Source organism: Wasmannia auropunctata, unplaced genomic scaffold, assembly GCF_000956235.1.
Source record: "Wasmannia auropunctata unplaced genomic scaffold, wasmannia.A_1.0 LD289116.1, whole genome shotgun sequence".
Lineage (NCBI taxonomy): Eukaryota > Metazoa > Arthropoda > Insecta > Hymenoptera > Formicidae > Wasmannia > Wasmannia auropunctata.
In genome coordinates this window covers 10173-19754 of record NW_012073774.1, presented here as the reverse complement: position 1 = coordinate 19754, position 9582 = coordinate 10173, and the positions used below count along the sequence as shown (strand labels likewise).

The 9582-nt window shown below is 31.6% G+C and overlaps 3 protein-coding genes across 4 annotated transcripts; 1 reads left to right on the top strand and 2 right to left on the bottom strand.

The window, feature by feature from the left end:
- The first annotated feature begins 464 nt into the window (after positions 1-464).
- Positions 465-4475, top strand: LOC105461414 (gamma-tubulin complex component 4). Of its 2 annotated transcripts, none has more exons than XM_011707907.1 (10): positions 465-550; positions 864-948; positions 1045-1168; positions 1257-1450; positions 1941-2035; positions 2099-2415; positions 2554-3024; positions 3101-3278; positions 3430-3652; positions 3775-4475. In XM_011707907.1, exons 2-10 carry the CDS (start codon positions 880-882, stop codon positions 4021-4023), a joined length of 1920 nt encoding a protein of 639 aa, XP_011706209.1. In that variant the 5' UTR covers positions 465-550; positions 864-879; the 3' UTR covers positions 4024-4475. The 2 variants fall into 2 exon arrangements, with proteins under 2 accessions (XP_011706209.1, XP_011706208.1); XM_011707906.1 differs by having other exon boundaries at positions 487-627.
- An 824-nt stretch (positions 4476-5299) lies between these two features.
- LOC105461411 (osteoclast-stimulating factor 1-like) lies at positions 5300-8277 on the bottom strand. The gene is made up of 5 exons (XM_011707904.1): positions 8197-8277; positions 7521-7567; positions 6630-6747; positions 6301-6512; positions 5300-6037 (listed from the first exon to the last, which is right to left on the bottom strand). The coding sequence occupies exons 1-5, from the start codon at positions 8246-8248 to the stop codon at positions 5804-5806; spliced, it is 663 nt and encodes a 220-aa protein (XP_011706206.1). The 5' UTR covers positions 8249-8277; the 3' UTR covers positions 5300-5803.
- Positions 8169-8934, bottom strand: LOC105461412 (vesicle transport protein USE1-like). Its single transcript, XM_011707905.1, has 2 exons — positions 8594-8934; positions 8169-8412 (listed from the first exon to the last, which is right to left on the bottom strand). The coding sequence occupies exons 1-2, from the start codon at positions 8805-8807 to the stop codon at positions 8372-8374; spliced, it is 255 nt and encodes an 84-aa protein (XP_011706207.1). The 5' UTR covers positions 8808-8934; the 3' UTR covers positions 8169-8371.
- Positions 8935-9582: the final 648 nt, after the last annotated feature.

The window sequence follows — 9582 nt, the reverse complement described above, 5'->3', positions numbered from 1 at the left end:
ATGTTCTTGAAAATTTGTTACGATGTGTGCGTGAGATATCGATATGGTAGTAAATATGAACACATCACTACACACTACTACATCAATATCGCACGCATACATACTCACAAATCGTCGGTAAAACAGCGAATTTTTGGAGTTTGATCTCGGGTTTAGGATCCCCTTAAACTCTCTCGATTCTGTTATTTCCAAAGAGTTTATTCATTATTTTTTACCACCATGATGAAAACGTAGATGTGATCCGTGCTAATCATGCATTATAAAATATGTATATAACATATATTAATGCAGTATTATATTTATTATTATATATATTTTAAATAAGAATTTATATTTATGACACAATGTCATTGTCATATCATATAAAACTAAATTTTTTTTATAATTTTATAATTTACGTCGGTCTTACATCTTATCGGTATTTTGGACATTCTGTCTTACCAACAGGATTGATATCAGTTTACAAATTGCTCCATTGCGGCGTAAGTGTCATGGTTTTTTAACGGGTATATTGACAAACAAATCGTAGCTTTAGAGCTTTAGACTTTAGGTACTCGATACATGATCTTAAATTATAATGATGAAATAAAAATAGAAACAAGGATAGAATGAGTAACGGCAATTAAAGTACGCTTTTTTATAATATATATTTATATGATATTTATATTGATGATACAATTAGTATATTATCTTATTTATGTAATTGTTAAATATTCTCGTATATGAGTGAGAGCAAATATTCTTTTTATATACCATTATATTAAACAGCATATAAAAAGATATATAGTGATATTATTTATTAGTATTAAATGGCATATTTATGTTAAATGGATATAGAATTGATAATTTACATTATTTACTAGATACCTGATATTTAAAATGTTGCACGAAATCTTACTGTCACTTTGGGGATGTTCGACAAGCGTATCGCAAATAATAGAGACAGATGTGAGTATATACAATATATTTCTTATATAACAAGAAGTATTAAACGATTTAAATTTAATATTATTTTTATGTGCTTCTCGTCAATTTCTGTTCTAGTCTATAGATCTCGATAAGTATCTACATCCTGGAGAACAGGCGTTACTCAATAAAATATTAGATATTGTGAAGGAAGGCAACGTCATACGAAACTTTATACATACAGGCAGCGAGGATACAGGAGGTAGGTTGAGAGGAAATATATTTGACGAAATGTATTTTATACAATTGACATGATCTCACGTTTAATTTAACCATTTTGTATTCTACAGAATATGTAGCACCTGGTCTTTACATACGCGCTCTTTGCGATGGAATGGATCGAGCACTGAAGCCATTTCATGAAGAAATAATCGAATTGGAGAACACAGTCTTAAATGACAGTCATACTCCATTGTCGTTAATTCTCTGCAGTGTTGAAAAGTACACATGTCTGTTTTCGGTATTACATTCTATCATCTCTGAGGTAATTAATCACATCTTTCTAAGAAAGATATTTCAGCTGGTTTTGGTATGGTTCAGTTGCTTTTTCAATGCAGATCAATATACAGTTTTTTCTGTTGCAATTTCTCTGTCACGTTAGCTAATTTACATGTGCAGAATTTTTTGTTAGGATGCTTCTAACTCTAGGGAGTTATATGGCACGTTATACCTAGACTTTAATGTAAATTTTCTCTTTTGATCATAAAATTATATTATCCTGTCTGCGCAATAAAATTACATATGACTCTATATTAAGACCTTGAAATAAGTACCGATTATGAATACTGGCCCAAGTGTATTAATCATATGCAGAATAATGAAAATTTAAATAACAAGTGTTCCTATGATGGTACTAAATCAAATAACTATTGTTATTCGCTTAGGCCGATATTTATAGACGCTTTATTACTATTATAAAATATTATATTTCATGTGATTCTATCAAAAAATATTACCAAATTTTTTAATTTTAGATTTGTACACAAAAACTCCACGGTTGTAAATTATTGCAATGTTTATACCAACGTATGCATACTGGCGTACCCGAGATTAACTCTACTTTGGAATTGTAAGAGATTTATGGCGAAACTCGACATTACTTTCGTTACGATGCTCATCTATTCGCTTTTAGGATGGCCCATTCTGTTCATATTATTTTCTACAAGCATTTAACGAGCTGGCTCCTGTATGGGCATCTGGAGGACCCTCACAGAGAATTTTTCATACAAAAAACATCGGATTGCGAGAAAACTTTGACACACGAGGATGGGAAGAACGACATTGATGCGCGCGAATCAATAAATGGCAAAAAGATTGATATCGATATGTGGGATTACAATGTTCAGATGGACATGCTTCCATCTTATATCAGGCCGTCGCTAGCTAATAAAATCTTGACCATCGGTCAGACCGTTATTATGTTTGGAAATGATCCCAGACAGAAAAAAGGTAAAAAATTGCGATTTTTAATGATCTAAAAAAGGAAACTACCTTGTTATAATTGTTACATCAGCAAATTTAGCAGCAGGCACTGCCATCCTGCTCGATAAAGAATAATTATTATGAAAAGTCAAATGTCTGCTTTAGATTTCAGCATGATGTCCAAGACAAAAAATTTCGTGTGGGGCGACAAAGAGTACGAGTATTTCAGGAAACTTCAGAATCTCCAGGCGAAATCTGTTTTCAACATTGTCGAATTCGACCGCACAATTAATGAATTGAAACAATGCGTGACCGAGCTTCTATGGCACGTTGCCGTCGAAGAGGCGCAGCTAATGCAACAGCTCAGGCTGGTAAAGGAGTTCTTCCTGATGGGACGCGGCGATCTCTTTTTAGAGTTCATCAAGCTCACAGCGCATATTCTGAATAAAGCACCCACGAATCATACATCCAGAGATATCAATCTCGCGTTTCAAATGGCGCTGAGGAAGATGCATCTAAACGACGAAAGCGCTATCGACAGCTTCAATTTCGTAGTGCCCGCGCTACCTTCTGAAAATGAGGACGCTGACGCGGACGTCATTGATCTTCCCGATAACGAGAAGCAGGATCCTAATGGTGCATATTTGCGTCACAAGATTTTTTTTTAAATATTCAGACACAAGATATCAAACGAACTTTTTTTTAATTTTAGAAAAACGTGGATGGGGCATGATCACGTTGAAGTACAAAGTTGTTTGGCCACTGCATCTGTTGTTTAATCCAATTACGTTGAACGATTACAACACTTTGTTTCGCTTTTTTTTGAGAGTTAAAAAGACCCAGATAGACTTGTGGAATCTCTGGAGCGAACACATGCATCACAAGGACATGTAAGTTATATATTTATAGATATAATTAATTTAAGATTTAATTAAAATTATTTACTTAAATTTATTTTAAATTTATATAAATTGAATTAAGTTTTAAGATAATTAACATTTTCGTCAATAATTACTATGGCAAAATGTATGTGATTCGCAGCGACATCGGCGTGATCCAATTGCGAAATAATTTAATCTTTATCATCGACAACTTGCAATATTATCTGCAAGTGGATGTAATGGAAAGTCAATACACTGTGATGGAAACGAGTATGAAGAGTACACGAAATTTCGAGGATATACAAAAGGCGCATTCGGTGTTCCTGGCTAATGTTATGTCGCAAACCTTTTTGCTAGGCAGTGGAACAGGAAAAAAGAATCCCGTAAATTTCGTTGAAATCAGTTATAAAGTTTAAAATTATGTAGAATGTCGACATTTAAGAATGGCTTTTTAACTCCAAGATTCTGTCTCGTTTCTAGTATTCATTAATATTTTTTTTAACAGGTGAATAAGCTGATACAGCTTTTGCTACGGCTGTGCGATGATTTCATCTTACAAGCGTCCATGTGGGAAGTCGGTAATTTGCTTTTAACGGAGAAAGAGGAGCTCAAAACGTTATGCGAGACACTTGACAGCGTAATGGATTGGTTAACAAAGACATTGAATAGAGTACGTGCACAACCTAGTGGCGAACACTTGGCTCGATTGCTATTGAGATTAGATTTCAACAGATGGTTTAGTAAAAAGATTTGAAAAAAGGTAAAAAAAAGTCACGTAGTGAATACATTGCGGTAAAACGGAACTACTAAAACAGGACACAATATTATATATCTTTTTTGTAAAGATTGTTTTATTGAAACTCAATAATGTTCAGTCAAGAATACATAACAAGCTAAATAACACCATTATTTTTTATTAATTAGAGATAAAATGTATATGCGAAAATTTGAAAAATGAGCTTTAACTAATTTATATAAAAGGACATTTCGGCCTATGTTATCCTTTTGACATAGATGATCTTGTATACTTCAATCTATAATATTTCCTCAAATTTACTTTTTTATATCATGCAATTCATATAATCAATATAATAATTGCTAATATACAGGATGGAGCACCAGGGTGGAGAAACAAAACACAGAATCTAAACCCTGCAGGAAAAGTTTCAAACAAAAGTTGTACGGTTTGAAGAGGGACAAATATGTGTTTTCTTCTTTTCTTTATACCAATTAATTCATCTTATAATTTTGTACATAAAAATATTAACGTACAGTTATTAAAAAATGAATAGTTTACAAAATTATATATTTAATTTTATATTTTATGTTAAAGTATGTTAGGTATAAAATATCTCGTACTGATTTTTCGATAACTTTAATATTTTTATGTACAGAATAACAAAAACAATCATATAAAAAAAATGATAAAAATCGTTCTACTTAAAACAAATAGCAATGGCTTTTATGAGATATTGAAAAATCGATTTTTTTGGAAAGTTATTTGTCCCTCTTCAAACTATACAACTTTTGTTTGAAACATTTTTGCCTGTTGGATTTCATTTTCGTCATATTCCGATATTTTGTTTTAGATGTGTGCACCCTCCCCATGCTATATAATTTTCATAATTTTATTACAATACTTTTTACGAATCACTTGAATATTCAATTTGAATGAATGCTAATGGCAGTACGATAAAGACCTAGTATGTTATGAGCCCGTGTCACACTGCGTATTGGAAATTAAGGCTTGCGAATTAGAGATTAGAATTCGATCAATCAAAATAAAACGGATTAAAATTAAAATTATCTGATTAATTGAAGTCTAATCTTCAATTCACAATTCACAATGCATTTCCACGGATTATACATGTTGTACATGTTTTATAATAATATAATTGGTCTTTTTTTTATCAAGGCTCTTAATCTATTATCTCATATTATAATAATAGATATTACGAACTCTCTATAATATATCACAAATATGAAAGAACAATTCTTAAGATTCCTGTTTCTTTTGCTGCAGATATATTGACTTGTGACTTATGAAGTTGTGTGAATTTCTTTTTACATTATCGAAATAAATTGATTTTTTTCATACGTTACTGCTTGCGTTTTGCAAGAAACAAGAGTCTTAAATGTAAACAGGCGAGCATCGTTTGAGATCTTTCAAATATTATCATTTAACCTTTTGTGATCCTTGGACTCAAGATAATGCAAGATTGTAATAATTTTCGCATAATTTTCAAGCATTCAAATCTGTATGCGATTATACTCAGTAAACTAGATTTTTGGAATTTCCGAAACTTCAAGTAATAAATACATTCTTTGATTCGTGTTATACCCGCTGATTAGATAAAATTGATTTTTACTCTTTTGTGAAAAATAACTTGGATCGCAAAAGGTTTAATACATAGAATTATATTCTTAATTATTAATACGTAAAATTATATTTTATGTAATATACGTAAATTGCTTATTTTGTTTACAATGTATGGAGTTTCTATTTCATTCTCATTGCAGAAATTATAAAATTCTCAATCGCTATCATCATCATTATAATCTTCATCGCCGTATCCATATGTACTATCATATTTGCGTTGATGCAGTTGTATCGCGTTCTTGATAGATGCATCGGAGGCTAATTCCTCCGCGGTGACACCGTCATTATTTTTTAATGTCGCATCGGCATCGTGCTCCAGTAATAAATTTATTATCTCCAAATGTCCGTGACTCGCTGCTACGTGCAGTGGCGTGTCACCCATTTTATTCTACGTTTGAAGGAGAAGGAAAAGATTAAGAAATAGTTTTGTGCAAAACAAACACAAGTGTCAAATCAAGATATAACGGCGACAGAAGCAAGTGTTCATACTTATATCTTGTATTTAATATTAAACATGACCATTTCTGAGTTTTGTCTACTTCACGAAAGATTAAACGTTATGATATTACAACGAGTTTAAAATGTTGTGCAGCTATGTTTAATATTAAATAGGAATATATCCAATTCTCCAATACAGATCCATCTTCTTACTTGAGCGTTTACCACAGGATTCAGCAAATTGAGAAGCTCTCTCACACATTCTACATGGCCAGTACGTGCCGCCCAATATAACGGTGTGTTTCCAGCTGCATCTAAACCTGTTCCCGATATGCCCTCCTTCAAGTATTCACTCAGGAAGGAAACATTGCCACGTCTTGCAGCATCGTGCAGCGGCAACTCGATCTCTTCTGTTTGCTCTTCGACTGAGAACAATAGATTACGAACATAATAGAAAAAAATTAATTACAAGCACTGATGAGTGAGAGATCATGAACATTTTACATTGAAAAAGTAAATAAATATTACACATTCCTCCTCACCATAAACGGCAGGTATAAGTCCCTTCTGATCTCCACACTTGGCTCTCCACCAATTTGGATCCGTATCTCTGTCATAAACGTAAATTAAATCACCTTCGTCGAATGATAACTCATCCTCCTGTAAAAAAAAAATTATTTTTAACTTAAAAAGTAATATGTCATATACTTTCATAAGTAAAAAAAATATATGAAGAAATATAATTATATATTACACATACACCCTCCTCCCACAAACATACACACACACATACGCACACACACACATACACACAATCTATTATACATATGTATATGTAAAAAGAGGGAAAAAAGATAGACAAAATGTGGGAAAATATACTATTTTTATTAATAAAAGATTTACCTACTATTTGTATTTAATAGATTCTATCTTTGTTGGAATAAAGTCATATAATATTCAAATTGATGATCAATATGTTATATCATTCTTCTAGCAGAATATCTTCCAATTGCTTAAGAGATATTTGTTATTATTGAAAGAGAAAATCTATTTCTCAATCTGCTTTTCAAAGTTGCTCACAATGAATCAACATTTAAGTTGGGCGATTGTGCTGGCACGGGATAAATATTGAAGTTTTGGAGAACAAAGGGTAATATTGAAAAGAAAGAGAAGCAAATTTTTTACAAATTTTAACATATATAAGCGATTGAAAGATGTTCTACTAAAAAAATAGTACATTTGGTGGACTATTTAAGCATTATACGGTTATTTTAATAAAGATAGAATCTGTAATAGGCAAATATGGTAAATCAACTTTTTATTAATAAATCAAGTATTTCTCAGACATTATTTTATCCATCTCTTGTGTATCTAAATAATGTAAAAAATATAAGAAACGTATTTTGTTAATAGAGATTACACATGTAACTTACACGTTGCGCAGTATACTTGCATAATGTCCTGACCACTTTTACCTTACCTTAAAGATAACATATAATGTTAACACATTTACATAAAATATCTTATTTAAAAAAATAAAAATCTCTTCGTGTTTAATTGCAAAAATAAAAATATATTGTATATTCATTTTTGACAGGATTATTCTAACCTAGACTGTGCAATAATTATATATTTATATATATATTAGCACAGCTACACCAAATAATGTTCTTCTAATAATCACGGTAAAACCATAATTTTTTTAGGCTGTTGATTCTTTTATTTCAAACATGATTCATACTCGATAAATTTTTTTTCAAATAGATCGAGATATTGGATACGCAATATAACCTTAAATTTATATATAATAGTTTTATTGAGTTTGTAACAAAATTAACATAAATAATATAATTACTATGTCATAAATATGTGATTTATATAATACATGGTCATTATATACATACAGAGATTCATATGTACATATATATATATGATTAAAAGTTTCTCTCATACACAATCATCCAATGAAAATAAGGAATGCCTCAGGAGTTATACAGTAAATTACTTGACCATCGTTATCAAATTGTGCATAACAAGATCATAAATTACATATTGCGACGCTGGATAAGGTTACAAATCGATTATATCGCTATTTTGTGGTATATTTACCAGGTTTCCAAGTGGTTTTAGGTGGCACAGGTGTTTTTACAAGCACACTCATGGCTGTGCAATTCTATCATCATATCAACCCAGTGACTCACACGGTACGCACAGTAACGCGCAGCTACACATTCCAATCGCGGTTGATACAGAAATTATCGATACGTTCCAATATAGAAATTATCTAAATCTTCTTTCTTGCCACCTTCATAAATAACACCATATCTGAAATACATAAGAATATGAGATGTAACTTAAGTGACAATTCAGCAGCTTCAGATACCTTTGTAGCCTGTTGGCAATAATGTGACATGATGCAAATTAGAAATTCGTATCGAGCAAGAAGCAAAAAAATTTCAAAAAAATAGCCATAGAAAATATTTGTATAATACAATAAAATACTCACTGAAAAATACAACCAGGACAAAGGCTATCATAAGCCATACCCAGCACCTCCATTTTGAGTTAGTGTGTTCTTCCAGCTTCAGGGATTCCTTCTTTAATTTAACAGCATTTACATCGGTCAATTTGTCGGACGTTTCCAGCATGCCGATATCTTTTCTTATGATAGCGCTTGCCGCTAATGCGTGCTCCTTCATAGTGCTGGTCATGGAGAGCATATTCTCGGCGATCTTCTCCTGGATATTACGATTGTACTTCAAGATAGCATCCAGATCCTCGTCCTGGATATTGGAACTCGATAATCTCTGTCGTACACCGTCCTTACTTGCATCTGCAACACATAACGAAATTTAATGTCGAGACAATAGTAAGTAAAAAAAAAAGGACCGACGAGGTGACACAAATGATTGAAGAGAGCCTATATCAATCAAAACCACAGTTCTTACATAAGACCTATATTTAAAGCAGATCTTGGTGTCTAATAATAATTTTTGTGTAAATTTTTACAATTTTCAGTTCAAGCAAACTGCATATCGATTATTTGTCGGTCTTGAAACACAAATCTAAACTGAGTACTATACTAATACTATATGTAATATCACAAATTAAATTGACTAGCAATCTAATAATATCCATATTAACAGGTATCTTTAAATCACTATAAAGAGTTTATTATGAAATATCACTTCAGGATTCAAACCTGGACATCAAGACACTAGAAGTGTGCGAATAGTTTGAATTCGAATCGATCGCCTATTTTATTTGCTTTATTTATATCTCCCGTGCGATCAATTATTCTTTTCGAATAAATAAGTATTTTTGATGTATGTAATGCATCCGTGTAGATTAATATGGAAAATATTTGAAATGCATTCAAACTATTTGTGTATACACATATTATTAATTACATATTTTCTAGTTCAAAATATCACATGAGATCATGATCCTTTGTAATGAGATGTAAATAAAAAACAGGTCTTCAGTGTGTTTAAG